Source organism: Cygnus atratus, chromosome 19, assembly GCF_013377495.2.
Source record: "Cygnus atratus isolate AKBS03 ecotype Queensland, Australia chromosome 19, CAtr_DNAZoo_HiC_assembly, whole genome shotgun sequence".
In the NCBI taxonomy this organism is placed as follows: Eukaryota; Metazoa; Chordata; class Aves; order Anseriformes; family Anatidae; genus Cygnus; species Cygnus atratus.
The window spans coordinates 8,555,212-8,574,570 of NC_066380.1; the positions used below are offsets into that span (position 1 = coordinate 8,555,212).

At 47.9% G+C, this 19,359-nt stretch overlaps 1 protein-coding gene across 1 annotated transcript in view; it reads right to left on the reverse strand.

Moving 5' to 3' along the window:
- Nucleotides 1-4,962: 4,962 nt before the first annotated feature.
- Nucleotides 4,963-19,359, reverse strand: part of PAPPA (pappalysin 1) — a 181,035-nt gene continuing 166,638 nt past the window's right edge. The window contains exon 22 of the mRNA XM_035564695.2: nucleotides 4,963-8,761. Coding sequence (XP_035420588.1) covers nucleotides 8,654-8,761 — 108 coding nt within the window. The 3' untranslated portion in view covers nucleotides 4,963-8,653. The remainder of the gene's footprint in view (nucleotides 8,762-19,359) is intronic.

The window sequence follows — 19,359 nt, forward strand, 5'->3', positions numbered from 1 at the left end:
TTCCTTGCTTGGTCTCAAGCAGCTTTAACATCTCCTGGTGGCCTGCTTGCAGGACAGTAGCTTCAGCTCTCGCTCGATGGAGGTATTGATTTTTTTTCACCCCTCCCTCACTATTTAGTGATTGATTTCCAGATAGACACATAAACTGGACATAGAAACTGTTGTTTTGACGGTGCCTTGCGATTGATTGTGCTCGTGTGGTTGTGCACATGCAAGGAGCAGCGCTGGGCATCGCTCAGCAGCTGCAGCCGGGCCCAGCAGGAGCCGGCTGCTGCTCGCTCTGCCCGTAGGTTGCTCCTGTCTTGAGGTCCTCATTAGTGCTTAATATATAGTTCAACACACAGGCAATTGATTTATATATTGCTATAGACACAAACCATTTAATACACTGTTTATAGGCCTTTTTATCTACAGTATGTTCTATTGACAGGGCTGTCTGATGTGCTTATAGCCTATCAATAATGCATTGACTGCTGACAGGGATGGTATAGAAAGCACAAGTTGCTCTTGTTCTCTCTGCTTCTCACCCTGCTCAATACATAGAGAGTGGATTTTGACAGTTAAAAATGCAAAACATTTTTTTACTGACTCTCTTATGCCAGTGTTTAAAAAAAAAAAAGAAAAAAAAAAAAAAGAAAATTATTCCTGTCCTTCAGTCTATTGCCCCCAAATGTCCTATAGACTGCATGGTGTGGAATCCATTTATCGTTCCATCCACAGACTCTTTATGCATGGCAGTATTACTGCCACGCTTTTTTAAAGGTGGTGGCCAAGGTGGCGCTTGCCAGTAGCAGAACACCAAGATGTCAAACAGCACAATCGACCATTGCAGCCCAATGCCAACAAAAGCAGATGCAAAAGGACATGTATAACAGCGACTGCAGCTGGCATTTAAGGCTCCAGCCCACATGCACCCGGCTCCTTGTCGTCTGCCTGTGCTCTCCGCCTCCCTGTCTTATCAGGGCATCCCTTAGGAGTTAAATCATTAATGAGTCTGAGAGTTAACTGGGTTAAGAATGGCTCTCTTTAGGATCAGGGGGTCAATAGCTGTCAGGGCTAAATGGCACCTATCCTGACTGTGCGTGCAGCCCCAAAGTTTGGAGCTGTTGATGCTGAATCAATTCACATTATAAATGCTGAATCAATACACGTTTCTCAGCTACAGCAGCATGAGCCCTTCCCCACGCAGCCTGCTGCTGCAGCTACAGGCTGGGGGCTGCACCACGGCCCCAGCCATGGCACAGGGAGTGGCAGCAAGCTCAGGCTCATGGCAATGGGAAATTGTGACCCTGGTGCCCCACAGCCTGGTGTGCCCACACTGGGCACGAGGTTTTTATCACCACCAGCGTGGCATCAGTGCTCTGTTCAGGCCTGGTCTTGGTGGGGGGTGGGGGGGCAGTTTGCAACCCCAGCTCTCTCGACGACTGGAGGCTGCCTTATCTTTAACCCTAAGTGCTCTTGTGTGCCCAAAGGCTCCCTGTACAGGGCATGTTCAGCCCCTTGGCTGCATGTAGTTACTGCTCAGCCTTCCTCCCTGCTTAGGTCATACCCCCGGAGTCGAGGCAAATTCCTGTTGGGACTCATTTTCTGGATGACTGTTCTGTAGCTGCTGGAGATGGTGAGCAGAGACCATGGGCAAGTTTGTCTTTTTTTGTCTCTTTAAAATGAGAAGCATCCAATCTTCACATCTTCAAGCTTCTCTCACTCCAGAGATTAAACTGGGCACCAGGCTGCCCCACGTGAAGCAGGAGCTAAAACACCTTGGCCAGCACCAAGACCAGGGTCTTGCAGTCCTTTGGAGGGGTGATGGCGTGGAGCAGCGCTGGAGGACCCCGTCCTTCAGGGGACAATGGCATGGAGCTCTGAAGCTGATGGGTGATGGCAGCAACAAGCTGCAGCCTGGCAGAGCCCCAAGTGTCAAACCGGCCAACGGCCCCTTGCACAAAATATGGTTCAGCATGTATTTACACGTAAGCGCTCTTTTCCAAGTGATGAGAGCACAGCTTAGGTATGCTCATGGGCTTGAATGTTTTCCTAAAGGCTCCCCAGTTGAGAAGAAGTAGAATTCCTCAGGACAGATCCCACTGCCTCAGATTTTGATGGCAAAATCAGACCCTCCAGTGGTGAAACAAGCCCTTGGGCCAATACAACAGCCCATGCTGCCTCCCTCCACCCACTGCTGCCACCTCCTCCAGCTGCTGCACCTCCTGCAGCCCTGTCAAAACACCACAAATTTCAAAGACACTGCCCCAAAACGAGGCGTGGGTCTCAAAAGGAGCACGTGGACAGGGTGCCTCGTGTAGCCAGATGTGGTGCCGCGCTCACCCCCCGGTACCCAGCAATGCTCGGGGCCAGCTCGACCGAAAGCAAACGAGACGTGGCAAAAGCAAGCGGTCCAGTTCAGAACTCTTTAATACAAGCTTATATTGTTTGTGTTTCTGATTCTCTGTTCTCCCAACATTTGGGGACATTAACCCTCATATGTGTGTGAGCATGTGTATGAAGATATATACAAAATCACACAGTTAAATATTTAAGCATACAAGGTATTATATATTTATATAATATAGAACTTTAGGGTATAGGAATCAACAATGGCAAAATATTTCTGATGAATCTGACATAACTTTTTTTCGAGTGAAACATGACCTGTTTTTGAAAGACCAGAAGAAGTTGTTGTTTATTAAAAGAAAGAAAAAGACCTGTATAAAGAAATTCTGTGAAAATGATTTAAAAAAACTCATGAACCAAAAAAGGACAACTGTTAAAAACTGTATTGAAAAAAAATAAATTAGATGAACAACTGTGTAAATATAAATTAAAAAAGATGACAATCTTAATAAATAAGCTTTACTATTTACATCTTTATATATTGCTTGGAGACTTAAATTAGATCCGTTAAAAAAAAAAAAAAAACGAACGCAAAATAAAACCCAAAATCGGAGCAGCAAACGTACAGGCGTGAGGTACAGAATTAAGGGTTGAACTGTATTTTGCTTGTTTCTTTTTTTTTTTTCTTTTCTCTTTTATACAGTAGACCAGTAGAATTCTTGTGAAAATAGATCCTCAGCACTTCATTGGAGTATTGGTTGACGTGGCTTCCAAAAGGTGCCAAGAAAGATTCCATAATAATAATAATAATAACCATAATAATCATAATAATTATAACAATAATAAAAAGATACAATATGATACATAAATATGGAAGAGCAGTTGGTAATATGAATACATTTTTCTCTAGACGAGATCACAGTTTTATTTGTAAATATTACATTGATATATATATATAATATTACACATATAATATTATATATATATCATATATATATTTATATATATATTTATATATATAGTACGGCTCAATCCTGCTCCCAGTGAAGTCAACAACAACAACAACAACAACAACAACAAACCCCCCCCGTTGACTTGATGGAAGCAAAATTCAGCCTATCATCTGCAGACAGGTACGTAATTACAGAGGCCGTACAATGCAAACTCCGCAATGGTTCCAATTCCCTCTTTAATTGCTGGTGAAATGTTTCGTTAAAGCCCTGGTTCTTTGCACTCAGAAGATGGAAACTGGTGGCTGAATTGTGGCCTCACCAAACAAATGAAAAACCAAAAGACCAAACCAGAATGGGAACCAAAGACAACTCCTGACTCGTTAGCTCTGCATCTCGACCTAACAGGACTAACAACACCAACAAATAGCACCAAGACTCCTCATCTGTCACGTGAAGCCAACGCAAGCTCTTGTTACTGGCCTCAGAGGAAGCGATTATTCTTCTCAATGAATCTTGGATGTGTAGATCAGGTGAAAAGGGGAAAAAAAACAGTTTGCCAAACTAAGACTGAAAGAGAACCTCAAGCCCGACTTTGCTCCTGCTAAAGCCACCAGGGGTTTTCAACACTGGTTGCCCGGGTGGCAGGAGCGGCCCAACACCAAACCTCGACTGCCCAAATCAACCGTAGCTCCAAGAAAGTACATCTTGGGCCACCTGGACCTGCTCCTGCCTTGGTCATGCTCCCACTGAACTCAGTGGTCAAGGGCCTCCAGTGGAAAGGGGCCTGTTCCCGGTGGGGAATGGCCTGTCCTGGACTATGAGGTGGCACGGAAGAACCAAGAAGGACATCAGCTCAATGACCAAAACGGGGCCCACAACCATGAAGGTATCAAGAGCGTTGTCTAAGCTGGGCACAGGGTCCCCTCCCAGTGACACGACCATGCCCACCAGCTCTCACTGGGGCATCCAGGGATCAGGCAGGGAAGGGCAGGACGAGGCCGAAAGGCCGGCAAGCTCCACGCCATCCAAAAACGTTAAAACAACAAACTTCCAGCTCTGAAACCCCCTCGGGCATCCCAGCCTTGGTTGACCGCCATGCCCTCCTGTCTTCTAGCTTGGCCTCGAATGGAAGAGATGGGCTGGAGCTGGGGAAGGGGACGTTGGCACCCCATTTCCACGACTGGAAATCCATCCTCTGTCTGCTGACATAGCAGCGTGCTCCTTCCCCTCCCGCTCCCTCCCGCAGCTCTTCGGGATTCAGACTGTGCAGTGCTTCTGAGTGCAGTAATTAGAGCACAGTGAAATACTGGTTAAATGCGTACATACAGTCAGATAATGTAAAAATAAGCACAAATACACTTAAAAAAATAATCTGGAAAAAAAAAAAAAACAAACCTCCTCCCCCTCCCCCCCCCAAACAACAATATACCAGGGGAAAAATACCTTAGCCTTAGTTCCTGGACTTATCACAAAGTACAAGGAAAACAAAACCAGACAATGTTATAAAACCTCACGGTACTTCTAGGGAAATCTACACTTAAGTATCTAGCTCTACTCAGCTGGCAGAATCAGTGTTTTCCTTTCAAACACACAAAAATAGGCTTTGCTCTTCTTGGATTTGGATTATGCGGGTTTTCTTTTCTCTCTCTCTTTTTTTTTTTTTTTTTTCCATTTTCTTCCTCTCTGTAAAGCCTCACAATTGTTTTTTTTTTTCCCACTTGAATCAGTTGCAGCAAGAAACTTTTGTTGGCTAATGGGTTTTCTTTTTCTCTCTCTTTTTTTTTGTCCTTTTTTTTTTTTTTTTCTTAAACACAGGTAAAACCTAGAACAAACCGACAGTTACAACCAAGTGAAACCGGAAGGGAGGTAGCTGGAACCCGACTCCAAGAGTCCTCTGGTGCCATCCTCCTTTCTCAGCCTGGGGGGGACAGCGGAAGATGCAAGAAAAGCAGGAGGACACCAGCTCAGCCCATCTGCGAGAGGGTGGGGAGGGAGCGGGGTAGCAGCTGATAGGAGTTTCCCACCCCATCCCGCACCGTTCACCGCTTTCTGCTCCAGCTTGCCCTCCTGCTGGCTACAGAGCCCACCAGTGGCCAAGGAGGCTGGCTGGTGGCCCCGTGGGTGCAGCCTTGGCTCACAGTCTGTGGCAGAGATGCTCTTGGCACTGATGTGACCTGGACTTCGTAAGCAGCTAAATTGCATCAGCACGAGCACCCTCTCGTGTTGCCTCAAGCTTCTTGTTTGATTTCGCCCTATGCCACCACCTGGGAGGAGGTTGTGCAGCATCCCTCTCTCCTCCCACTTGATGTCCATCAGTCATAGAGAGTCTTCCCTAGGGACTCCACCAGGCAATCAAGGTCCTTACAGGGGGTAGATGCTGCAAGGACCCAGCTGGCCTTGCCCCAGGGAAGAGGCACAGGAGGTGGGCAGGCACCCGTGTCTCATGGTCCTCCTTCCTCACTCCCCTGGGAACATGGTGCAGCCCCTAAACACAGAGGCCAAAGCTTTGCCTCAGTGCAATCTGTTCCTGGTGAAAAAAGGCGCTGGATTTAATAAGACTCAGAGCAGCACTTCTGTTCATGGAGGAGATGGCCAGTGCTGACATGGCAATTGGAAAAAAAATCAAATAGCAGCATGTTGAAGGCCTCCTTGCAAGGAAGGGACTTGGCCACAAGCAGTCGCTCCCAGACTACAGGAGTGAAGCTGATGTGTGAGACCATGCTGGGAGAGGCCACCGTCTCCCCTGAGCTGAGGAGGACTCCAGTTCTGCGAGCAGAGGCTGGCCCTGGCTGCGCAGAGTTGCTCAAGAGGGTCCTGAGCTCGCAGGAGCCCACAGCAGCAAGAAGCACTAATGCTAACACCGACCTGTCTCCTGGGCAATGTGCTAGGTGGGAAAAGCAGATGGAAAATCTCCTCCATGCTGAGCTGCGTAACGGAAAAAGGGACTTTGCTAACTGAGCTGCCATCAGGATGCATGCAGCACTTGAAGAAGGGCTCCCTGTGAGGGTGAAATGCAGGTGGCATGGAGGGGCAGATCCTGCCATGTGCCCCAGGCACCAAGGACCTGATGGGTTGGCAGCCTGAAAGGCTTTTGAGGTTCTGAGCTCTTCTGATGGGCTGGATGGCACCTGAAGCCAACTGCCTACAGAAAAGAGGAGGATGAACAGACGAGAAGGAAGCAACCTTCTCACCAACAAACTTCCATTATTAATCGGGGGGCAAGGGGCACGAGGGGAAGTTTGCCCAGGACCAGTTTTTGCTAATGCTCTCCACTCTGGAGGATGTTTGACCTAACTCTGTGGAAGGAGCCCTGATGCCACTGCACCTCCCTTCCCCTACAGCCCTGCCTGGTGGGCGCAGTCATCCACACAGCACCCATCGCCAGGCCACCTCCAGGCATCACCAGGAGCTTCCCAGTGGAGAGCGCCTCGCCTTCTTTTGCCAATCACCTCTCCAGGCCTCCAAATTTCAGTTTTTGAAATTCATCTCAGGTTTATTCCGATAGAGACAACCCCAAGGGTGGGTGAGAATAGCCTGGCTCTTTGCACCTACAACTCAGTCATTTTTCCGTTTCCAGTTTTCCTACCTATTTTTACATCCATCTCCATGAGTTAACTGATTTCCCTTACATTTCTGTCTTGCCGTACTGCCTAAATATTCAAACAAGCAAGAGTAGGAAAAAATCTTTCCATCCTGTCTTTAACCAGTAGATTGTACACGTCAGGAGAGTCCCAAGGAACAGACAGAATTAACACTTGGGAGGATGCCCTTTCGGAAACGTGCTCCTCCTAGCAGGAACCCGAAGCAGCAGGAGACAAGCTCAGGCCACGCTGGAGACATTTCTGGGATTTATGTGGGGTGGGTTGTAGCAGCAGCGACAGCACTAGATGCTCTGGGCATCTCAGTGACTCAACGTAGTGAACCCTACGATGAAACGCATCCCCAGGAGTCTGGCACAACGTGGGCCCCTTGGGGCTGAAACAGGAGGACAGAGCTATGAGAGAGGGAAGTATGAGGGCTGCTGCAGCTAATGTCCTTCCTGCTGGAAGATTACAAGCAGCTAAGCTCCTGGTCTATCAAATGTGTCTGACCCACAGGCCTGGAAGCTTAATACTGACAAATATGGCCAAAATTGTAATACTGTCTCCCCATAGCATGTGCCTCCTCCTCTTCCCCCCTCCTAGGAAACCAGGAGCATGTAACAGTTGTTTGACAGACAGAACCCTAAGAGTGGGGTGGAGGAGGTTTAGAGAACCCCTTGAGTGGGTGGAGACCAAAAAGCAGATTCCTTTGGCTGGCTGGTGTCCTGTTTTCTTGCCCCAATGCTGAGGAAGAGACCAGAGGGTTTGAAAGGCAGGTTGTAGGTAAGCTTTAAGGCAGACTGTTTGGTTGCATGGGGTTGTTTTCACCCTGTCCTGACACAGTAAGGAAACTAGTTGTGTGGGACATAGCAGCAGGAGTAGCAGCAGCAGACATGCTCAAATGACAAGTGCAGGGGCGAGTTACCCTCTCTGCTCCTCAGAAGCAATCATCCACATTCCTCAACGCCAGTCCTTGGACTCCCCACTCCCTGGTTCCGCTGTGGGACCACCTGCCCACCTCCACACAGAAACATCCCAGCAGCCCTATGGCTTCCAAACAGGCTACAAAGGGGCTTTTTGTTTGCTTTTTGAGGGCAGGGGGAGAAGGAGGAGCTGTACAGAAAGGCCACTGCAGTCTGCTGAGCTCCCTGGCTGGAAGTAGCGTTCCTGTGAGGAGCAGATGCAACCCACGTCTCGAGCTGGCTGGGCGTCTGGCAAGTCACTTGCCAAAGGCACAGCCCTGTGGAGACCCCCACCCCAACCTCAGTGCCCCGAGCATGAGATACCTTGGCATTCAGCATCAGAAAAGGCTCAGCCTGGAGTCCTCCAAGAGCACAGCCTCTTCCATGAACGGTCTGAGTTGTGAGTGCTGGAGAGGGGAAATTGTTTTTGCGTTGATCATAATCTCTCACTCTTTCTCTCTCTTTCTCTACTTATTTCTATAAATATGTGTACATAAATAGCTTGTTTCTCGCCTTAAATCTAGGTATGAACTGTTCAAATTAGGTGGGCATAACATGCTGTTTTGATACATGAAAGTCTTCTCAACTTGACTCTTGGTTGTTTGTTTCTTGTCATCACTATTTAAGATATCGTTAATACATAAACCCCTACTTTGAGTTCTCCTTGGACAAAAATTAAAGGCAGACTGGTTGAATTCTAAGGGTCCCTGGTGCAGAAATGCCATCCAGTTGAGCAGCTAAATGTTAAAAACGATACCAAAAGGGATGTGGTGTCTCTCCTAGCCTGCCTTGAGCAGTGTGGTCCTCCATTCCATGTCGCTTGGCATTACCCAAGACTGAAGCCACGGAGGTCTTTCTGGTTGTGCTCCTGGGCGTTGGGGTCCCGGCAAGCACACTCTCCTTGTAGGTCACAGGACATAGGGAAGGGAGTAACCTGGGGAAGGAAACCAAGGACACATGAAAGAGGGAACGCACAGCACCCTGGAAAACAAACAATACCTCTGGAGAGATCTTCAGAGATCAGCTGGAGCCTTCAGCTACACTTATTTTGCATAGTGATTTACTTCAGTGCTGAGGCCTCAGATGAGCTACCTGTCCGTAGGAGAGGGTGCAAAAAGCATAGAGAAGAGCCTGCTCGGCTCATGCAGTCACTGGTCAGCAGATCCTCCCCTAACAGCTCACGTCAGGCACGTGAATAGAGCTGTCTGAGGAGACGTGTACTTCTCAGGCAGCTCGGGGGCTTTTGGGGTATTTACCACAGTGCTTGGATCGCATTATGCTGCCAGCCTTTTCTAAAGAGCTATCCTTCCCCCAAAGCCTACAAACATTAAATGACAGCAAAGTCACAAAAGCCTCATCACGCATGACCAGTTCAAATTATCACCAAACTCTAGGTCCAACAGGTCCCAACTCCAGCCTCCCCTCAGCAATTCCCACCTCCAGCCCGGGAGGTTGGTGAACCCTACTCCTGGGCCATCATCTCCCCTCTGTGAGGTATCACTGGGCAGTATGGCCCTATGGCTTGGGTCCTGTTGCCAAGACCAAGTCCATTTGTTCATTGTTATGAACAAAGATAATTATGAATGTTCTTCGGTTCAGTTCCTCGGGGCATGAACTGGACCAGCTGACCTAGCAGGTCAGTGAAACAGCAATCCAGCAAACAGACTTCCCTAAATACCTGTTGTGTTTAAGGTCAACAGATGCAGCTAACGGGCACTGAGGAACAGCAAAGGAATGCAAGTGAGAGACTGCTACGTGCAGATAAAATCTGACCACGATCTCTCTGCAGAAGCGTGGGAAGGAGCTGAAACAATAGCCTGCAGCGCCTGGCTAGCGGAAGTTGATTTTGGCATATTGCATCACGGCATTTACATAAAGAAAAGTGGGTGGCAATGGAACAGTGTCTTGCTTGCCCTGAAGTGAATTCCCAAGAAATTCTCCCATCTGCGCAGACTGAGCGAATGACCTCATTCCCTTCGTACACTCCTCCCAAGTCAGTGCCGCAACCTGCTCAAATGTTCCCGGCAAGCGCGGCACACGCGCTCAGCCTGCTTCCCTCGGCCCTGCTGCCACACGTTTGCTCTTTCATAAACACTTTTCTCCAGGCCATGAAGTCTGGGTATGCCTGCTCCCTGCGTGTCATCAGCGGCACATCTAGGAATGCAGGCCAAGCGCTGTGCATGAGCACAGAGCTGTCATTTCCCCCCAGACCTCGGGTGCATGTCCCTGCATGTCCATCCACAGCATGCCTTTCTCCTGACACACACCCGAGCGGGATGGCGGGGCGTGGGTCTTTATTTCACAACTGGGGAGCCTAAGGCAGGGACATGCTGACAGAGACATTAAATAGCCAACACTCATCACCAAATCAGGGTTTAGGGAGGCTCCTCCTGTTGCTTTTGCCTTCATTCCCAGAAGACCTGACCCTCCAGGTAGAACAGGGTGATGACTCTTCATCAAGCCGTGGCCTTGGTGACTTAGGAGCTAAAGAAACAACCTGTGAATAATCGGAATCTACCTTCCTGTGGATGTGGAGGTTGCAAAGAGAAGAGAGAGCCCAAAAGGTTAAAAACAAATGAATTCAAGTAACTGGATACTAAAGAAGTTTTAGAAATTGCAGAAAACAATAGGAGCTTAAGGGTCACTTGATCCAACAGACGCCAGCCAAAGTAGGACTGTCCCATATCACAGAGTTATGAATATTCTTAGATAGGAAAATGGAGAAGTCTGTAAACAATGGGGTTTGGGGAGGAGGCTGGGGAGGGATTGTTTAATGACTGAATTAAAATACTGGAGAGAAAAAAATGATACATGAAAGAAAATGACATTTTTTTTGTTGTTGTTCAGTGTAGAGGGAAACATTTTGGTTGAGATTATCTGCTACAGTTCAGGTTTGACCTTTCTCTCCAAGACATAAAAATAAAAAAGGCTATTCAGAGCAAAAGTTATGTCTTGAAATAAAAAATTACTTCACTCAGAAAATGCTCAAACAAAACATGTAAATATGTCTGGAGTTTTCCCTTACTTTTATTTTTTATCCTGAATCATTCAGTTCAGCCTGGATTTGGCAATGCTTTTGACTTAAAAAATCCTTCCTGTTGTACAACGAAGCTACTGGTTGGAGGCAAGACCTGGGATCCTGGTTCTTTCATTTGTCTTGATCAAGCTTTTTCCTCTCCCTGGCCTAGATTCACTGCATTTGTCTCTAACAGTCTAACAAAGGCAATTTAGCAGCTCCTGCATTCAAAGGAGAAAGACAGGCTCACAGAGAAGGTGGATACGTATTTTGCATTGAACACAGGACAACAACACACCAGACTCAGGCATTTCAGTAAAGTGGCTAAAATTAGCCATGATTATCTTACTGCTCCTTGCCTCTGCTGCTCTCCATGCACGAGCAGGACAGTGCTATCTCTTGCTGGCACGGCGATCCCAGAAATACTAACATTTTACTTGCAGGAACATCAGAGCCAAGAGCAAAAACCCTGCACAACTGTGCTTCCAAACTGTTGGCTCTCATTCCCCTGACTTACTCTGTGGGCTGTGCTGAAAATGTGACCTTAAAATCCCAAACTGCCGTTAAGTCTGATGCTGCCTTGGAGCGCTCTACCTTCTTCATTCCCTCTCCTCCCTACCCAAACAAAAGGTACACGTATGAGAATAGATTGCTACTACCTTGCAGCAAATTTTTGGGAAGAAGGAGCCACTAGAGAAGTGTCTTCCCATGTGGTGCCCTCTAAAACCCTCTGGCTTTCTGACTGCTCATGGACAGAAGCACAGAAGCTGTCTCTCTGGGGCAATACCACGGCCCCAAAAGTGGAGAGAGCTGCAGCAGCAGTTGCAGCAGTGGGTAGCCTGACTGTAAGAGGGTTTAGTCCTGATCAGATTAGCCTTATTCACTTTATGTCCTTTACAGAATTTTGTACGAAATTTAATTTTTACAGTACTATTGTCCAGATAGATGAATTGTTTTGTCTTACGGCAGCAAGCTCCAGAGATCAGTTTTCTATTAAGGCAAAAAGAAAAGGCAAAGATTTCTGTGGGCAATGAGCACACCCACAGTCACATTAGACAAGACAAAATTTGCCAAACACTTAGCAGTGACACAGGGTTTCCACTTTAAATATCATCTACAACAAATACACATTTGAGTTCCCCGAGGACCTGATTTCCAGAGGTATTTAGGGACTCAAACCCACACATAGCATCTATTGGGATTGTCAGAAGTACCCAGTGCAGAGAAACCTTCAAACCCCTTTGAACAAGAACTGTCTTTTGTCTTGGGCTTGTTCAGCGATAGCCTTGTGGAGTACAGAGCCATGAACAAAGCTGCTGGATGTGCTAGAAATAATAAATACTGAGCCTTTTTCTGAATGGTAGCCCATTTAGGTGTGGAGCCCACATATACATACTCCAAGACTAACTGCTGTTTTTCTTTTTAAACAGATCAGTGAAAGCCCAACTCATTAACAGAATGTGTGACCTGCACTGAAATTTCCAGATATATCCATTGTAAAACAGTATTAAAGAATCATCTCCTCTTCCTTTCACCTGCCAAGTCCTGCATTTCCCCTACACCTCCCCTTGTAGAAAACCTGGCTAGCACGTAGGAGGGCATGGAGGAAAAGCTGAAAATCAAGCTTAGGGCCTGGCTCGGTTATTTGATGAAGTACTGTAGGATATTGTCTCCACAGGCTACCTAAAATAATCTGAGAAAGACACAAGTGAAGAACAGAGCTCTGCATGCCTACACACTCCCCCTACACATGCACACATCTCCTGGAGGTGATCCAGAAACAAAGCCATGGCTTGGATCAACGGCACTCAGGGGAATGTGGGGCACACCTGAAGCACAGAGGACCACAAGCCTATTTTCAAGACAAAACAGGCAGAGCCTAAATCACGCCTGTCACCTTGGGAGTGTGCTTGGTACGGCACATCCTGCTCTGAACCTAAAGGAGCACCTGCAGCAGGCGTGGGCTTATGGGCTGGGCAGGAGGCTGGCAGGGACGATCCAGACCGTCCCAGTTCTCTTATTTTTTGCCAGTGAATTGCTCCAGGAGCTCTGGCCACATTGCTGCAGGTGATGGGCCACCATGCCTCTGCCTAATTCACATGCCTGGGGTGTAACACTACCTGACTCCCAACTCGTTACCCATGTGGAGCAGTGTATGAACCCATATCTCTGTCCTCCACCAGAGTATGGGAGCCCTAAGTGTCCTCCCCCAAGCCAGGTGACAAGACGATGGCCAGAAGTCAAGTTACTTTTAGAAATGGCAGCATTTGCCCTTGATGCCATGCTCTGTGGGAACGAAGGCAACGATGGAACATACCAGTGCAGAACTGGGATCCAGGTCATGAAAGGAGTCAAGGGCCACAAATCCTCGCTATGCAGCACCTATCTAAAGAGGCTGGTGATATCCTAAGACAGATCCCTGCTGAGAAAGGCCAGTCTGTAGGAAACCAGTGGGAACACTGACAGGAGAAATCGCAGACAGGTACAGGGAGGGATGGGAAACACTTCTGCAGGGGTTCGGAGCTCATCCCTCACACATGCTCGTATCGCTTTGACCTGGCTGTACCTCCCGTCTGGGGTGGGCAGAATCAGGCCTGGGCTGGAGGCAGGGGGCTACCAGGGGAGGAGGGATGCGAAGTGTTGGGAAACAACCTTTTGTTAGATTTCAGCTCTGAAGTGTCTGCGAAATCTCCCAGACAAGACGAACTGGAAATATGAAGACCCCGCAGCAGACAGAGCCTCTGCGGCGAACACGGCGTGTCAAGATAAGCGTGGCAGGCTGTGCTGAGTGTCGCAGCCCCACTCCTCCCGAGACCCTCGCAGCTCAAACGCCGGGGAGTATTTTGTTCCCTGACAAGGCCCTTGTGGGACAAAAATGCATCTTGTAAGGTTCTTCCCAGGGGTTTTTGGCATTTAGGTCACAAGGGCTGTTTGGAGATAATAGAACAAGAAAGAGCCCCATTTAACTCCAGGGGCTGGTATGCAGGTTCACACCTAGGGCACTGCTTGAGAGGGCCTGGGAAAGGCAAAGATGAAGCTTGCAGGAAAAGCCCTAATTTTTTTTTTGTTGTTATTTGCAGCTCTATAAACCAGACTTTCCCATATGGAAGCCCCATAGAACAAGACATAGCTCAACCAAATCCAACAGACGCTCCTCTCCCTCCACTGGGTGCAAACCAGGAGCAGCTCCACCAGAACTGGAGCAACCGCAATGGCCTGAAGCCAGCTGGGAAGCTTGGGAAAGCCCTGCCGGCACGGGGCGCTGGGTGCCTGCTCCCCGCATCCCCGCCGAGCTCCAGCACCCGCAGGGGCCGAGCCGCGCGAGGGAGCCTACCACGTGCCAAACCACACGGAGCGCGAGCGCAGCTCAGTTGCGCAGCAATCAGCTGCACTTCCTACCCTTGTGCTACTGATTGTGCAAACATGAATGTAATTAGTCTAAATAATCACCAAAGATTTAATAGCAGCCAGACCACCCAGCGGCCAAATAGCTGGCGCTGGAGCGGGGAAGGTTTGTTCGCTGGTTTTTGTAACACTTGCTAATGAAGTGAGGTCGGATAGCAAAGCAAACACCCTCCACGAGCGCTTCCCCTGGGAACGCTGTATGTTGTGGGAAGCCCCGTGTCCCTTGAAGCCAAGAATGTTCTCTCAGGATAGGCACCATGTGCTACTACCATCCCTGCTTTTAATTTATTGCCGCCTGGAAAGCCTCCCCGAACAATTATGAAACCGGCCCTGAGCCCCAAAAAAAGCTCCCATCACATCCAACCATGACTGAAAGAGCTCCTCACATGGCCAGCAGTGAGCCACTCACGCTGCGATCAAAAAGCTCCTGGGTAAGTGAGTTCACCCAAAAGCCTGGGTGCTGCAGCATGCTTGGAGCACGCAGCAGCACGGAGCCGCTTCCAGAGGCATGAAGCAACACTTCGCATTGTATCCGTCCTTCCTCCGAGCTCACCCGCCATTCATTGTATCTCTCCAGCTAATTATAGAGCTGACAAACACACCCAGCTGGGGACATGCAAGCAGTTCGGAGCAGCATTGTGCCATGGACATCGATCCTTCTGGATAAGCTGAATTTCCTCAGCCAGGGTGGTCACTTAGGCTGCTAATTGTGCAAACTGCCTCAAAGCCACGTTCTGCCAGGGGAGCAGGACCTGTGATTCCCCAGGACAGGTCTGTGTTGCAGAGAGAACTGGGCAAAGGCCCTTACTTCTCCAAAATACCAAGAGATGACTATTGCTGTTTTCTTAGGGGTGGGAAGGGGGCAGAACCCCCCCCCCCCCCCCCCCTTTCTGGGGAGCCAGGGATAGTCTTGGGAAATCCCTGCTGGAGCCAGCAGCAGCCTTTCAGTTCAAAGCTCCTTTCTTTAGGCCTTGAATTCTCGGCCATAAAGTCTCTGAAGAGGTTTTGATAAGTTGCATATCTCGTAGATAAGCAAAGCTTTGGATGAATCCCACGCGGTTTTCTATCTACCGCAAGTCCTCATTTGTTTTCCACCAAGGCACTTGCTGTTTTTCCTCTCCAAGGTGTTGGACAGAAATGTCAAGAGGCTGAAGGGGTGGCATTTGAGATGGGAATTTTTGCCAGGATGATTTTTCTTTTTCTTTTCTAAGTGCTATGGGCAAAGTGGTTGAGAGAAAACCTGAGCGATAACTGAATGAGACGTTTTTCTCACGGGGGTTGCAGGTTTACCCCTCATGTGATGAAAAGAGAAAGCAGAGAAGAAAGGCAGAAGAAAGTTTGCTTTTTCAGACAGTTTATGTTGGGGAAAATTTAAAGCGGCAAATTCCGTGTGTTTAAATTTGCAGGGACCAGACTGCCGGATCTTCAACTAAGCAAATCTGCAATTTGAGTCTGGAACAAAGTACGTAAGCAGAGCCTGAAGAGAAACATTTCGGATTTCTGTGAGGCCTTTCTAGACAGCCTTGCACAGGGAAAAGCTGTAGAAGGGAAGGAAAAGAGAAAAGAAGTGAAGGAGAACAGCGACTGGAGAGATTTCCTGAAACTAATCGGAAAGAAACAGCCATCTACTCTCCTTGGCACGCTGCACACCCCAGGAGCCACCAGCCCAGAGGCAGCCAGCAATGCCCGGGTTATTTATTTTCCCCACTTCAGCACTGTCATGTATTTAATGTTTTAAAAAATAGTATCTTCTTTTATCTGCAGCAGGGCACAAAGCAAGAAGCAGCTTCCTAGAGCAGCCAGGCAAGAAGGGAGCTGGCAACCGGTGCTGGGTCAGGAGGAGAGGAAGATGAAAAGGAGATGGGATTTTGTTTTGTCCTTCACGGAAGACTTTATCCCCTCCAGATACACAACAGAAGCTTTCTCTCCCTTGGAGGTTGGCCGGCAATGGCCTTCCTGTCTCTCAGAGCTGCTCCTGGGTCATGCACAGGGCAAGCCATGCAGCCCTGTCCTCTGCCCTGACTGCAGACGGTGTCACCTCCCTGTGCCCGGGGCTGCACCGTCAGGCACTGCAGGACCAACGTCCCGGCTGCCCTGGGTGCTGCTCGCCGCTGCGCCAGCCCTGGCTTCTTGCCCACTGCATGGGGACGCTGATCAATTAGCACATAACAAACAATTAAGCTGATGAATGCCTCTCTTTCCCGCATGCTGACTGCAGTTGCCTAGAATTTATGCACGAAATACGACTGAATTTATTCGCTGGTGTTTGCAGCGTTCATAAGAGGTCTTTAATGATTTCTTTTAAGCTCTCTGGACTGATTGGGAATAGCGCAGGGCAAATACTCATTATTTCCTATCTAAGCAACAGTGCTGATTAGCCAGTGGTTGGCCAGATAAGTCACACTGCCCTGCTCCCCTCTCGGTGCAGAAATGTACAAGGTCGTTTGCTGCTAATGCTCAAATGCAAAGGGGAAACGTGGCCTAAGCAAATGCGGCAGTGAAGCCTCTTGTGCATTTTCAGGCTAATAAAACAGGAGCAGAATCTGACATTAAGTAAGAGGGCTCAGGGTTAACGCAAGTATGGGTTGAATCTTTGTGCTTTCAGACAACCTGGACTGCAGCACTGCGTGAGCCGAAAGTGTTTTGGGGAGGGTGGTGGGAAATGCAGGGTAACTTAAGTCTTGACAGTTTACGGACATTAAAGATCTGAAGTCAGCTCTTACTTGACTGTTAGCTTCTGAATCTTCACATGATGCAATGTTAATCTTCAGCCCTTTCCTAAAATAACGTGCGGAGTTGCTATGTTCTGTTAAATGTGAACCATGTGTCACCTCAGCAATGGCTGCGACGGTGAAAAGATGATAAATCTCAAGCTTGTAAAATGTCCTGTGACATTTTGGGAGAAAAACAGGTGTTGCATAAATGTTAGACATTTATGGGTAAACTTTCAGGGGCTTTAAAAGACTGACACATCTGCCACATAGTATGTAACCCTGAAAGAAAAGGAGCAAAGCAGGCTCTTTCATGTGTTTCACTCTCTCTACAACCGTATGAAAATACATCCTCATCTGGTATTGGAATTAACAGAGCTGGACTCGCCCCTCCCTATGTCTCCTCCAGGTTTTTGGCTTTTACACCCAATGTGTATTTTAAAACTGTGCCTGTTTAAGTAGGTGGCAAATTGTGCTGGAAGGATTTGGTATGCAGAGTATTTTTATTCAGCTCCCTTTTCTCTCACCTTTCATTGTTTTTCCCCTTGGAATATCTCCTGTAACGCTCCACTCATAAAGTTCTTCAAAGGCAGAGCTGTGTTTGAACAGCCTTGCCCAAAATCTGCTCTCCAGTCAAAGGCCTCAGACAGGAAAATAACTCACAGGGCCACGCTGCTGCCGCCGCAGGTGTCTCAGTCTGCCATGCAGCACTGTTAGCCCCCTCTTTGCCCAATAAATGTAATACACTGAGGCTTAGACTTTGTGTTTTTGGCCTGCAAGGCGCAAGGAGAACTCACTTTCAAGTGTCTTGTTTGACCTCTGGGTCATCAGTGATGTTTTGGGAGAGAGGCGAAGCTTTGGAAAGCTGAACACACACCAAGGAAGTGACAGGCTCCAGGAAGGGTTTCCCAGTGTAGTCAGTGGAAGCAGATTTACCCCCCAAAAAAACTCAAAACCTCCCTCTCTATGGGAGAAATGCACTAGAAGTGTGCCCAGCTGCCTGCCTCTGAACAATCTGCCCTTTGCGTTGGGCGGTTTTAGCACAGAAAACAGCAAACAACAGGGCTACAAAGCACGTTCCCCACTTGGGTGGTCACCTTGTTTCTGGGTGGCAGCAAAGCAGCAGATATTTCCAGCGTGACTCGCCTGGCTGGTGAGTGCTCACGACTGCCTGGTCTGTGCAGACCCCACTCTGTCTCAGCTCCCTGTCCAGCAATAAATTTTGCTCCCAAACCTTACTCCTGCCCCTCTCCCCCTCAATTCAGCCCCACACCCTATGCGTTTCAGTCCTGTCTCTGCCCCAAGACATATCCACTTCCCTTTCCCAGTGTTCCCAGATGGGCCAGAAACAGCCCGCAGCACTGCACCGGCACAAGATCTTTGGCTGAACCAAAGAAAAGAAACCCCCACCAAAAGCCGTCTTAGAAAGGACTGTTTCCTACAAAGAGGTCTTCAGTCCCTCAGCTGCGGTAGAGAGAAGCTTCTTCCTCAGACTGGTAAAATGCATGATCTCATCGCTAAATCTAGGCTTCCTCTGTCTATTCTCAAGCTTTCAAATTTATTAATGTACATCAGATACTTAAAATAGCTGGATTTTCTTCATTCTGATCTACACTCAAATCTTGAAGATGAGGTAAAAATTGTACATGCCAGAGGCTACAATTTTCTTTCCTTTCTTTGGGAAATAAGTTCAAAATCTATCCTGTTTAGAAATATATGAAATATTGTAGTGCTTCAAACCACAAGCTTCATCACTCTCCTGTCTCTAACACTAGCCAGAAATGAGTATTAAAAGAGCATTAAGAATAAGGGGATGTGTAGAGGGATCATTCCCTTGCTCAGGAATTCAATGTTTTAGATATTGCTGTGCCAGAAACTGCAACCAGATCACTGTGTTTAATAGCCACTGATGGACCTAACCTCCATGAACATGCCTATTCTTGTTTTGACTTCTATTTTGATCTCTGTGGCAATGCATCCTATCACTTAAATACACACCGTGTGAACAAGCACTTTCTTTCATTTTTTTGAATCGTGCCTCCAGGTTACTACCATTTCACTCCCTAATTATTAAGTGATAAGAAACAGAGGGTTTTATTTACCTAAGCATCCTCCCTCCATTAAATTTTGATTTTATAAATCTCTGTCACTACTGGCACCCACTGCTTCTTTTGCAAGTTTTTCAAGTCCTGGTTGATGTGATTTCTCTTTGTGCAGAACATATTTCCTATCCCTGACCATCCCTGCTGCCCTTCTCCACACCTCTGTCTGTCCCACTCTATCCTTTTGGAGACATGATGGTCAGAGAGCCAGGTGCACATGGGTGCACATGGAACAAAGTACAGACTTAAAATGATATTTTTGTTTTTCACTCTGGTCCTCTCTAAACGAATCCTAACT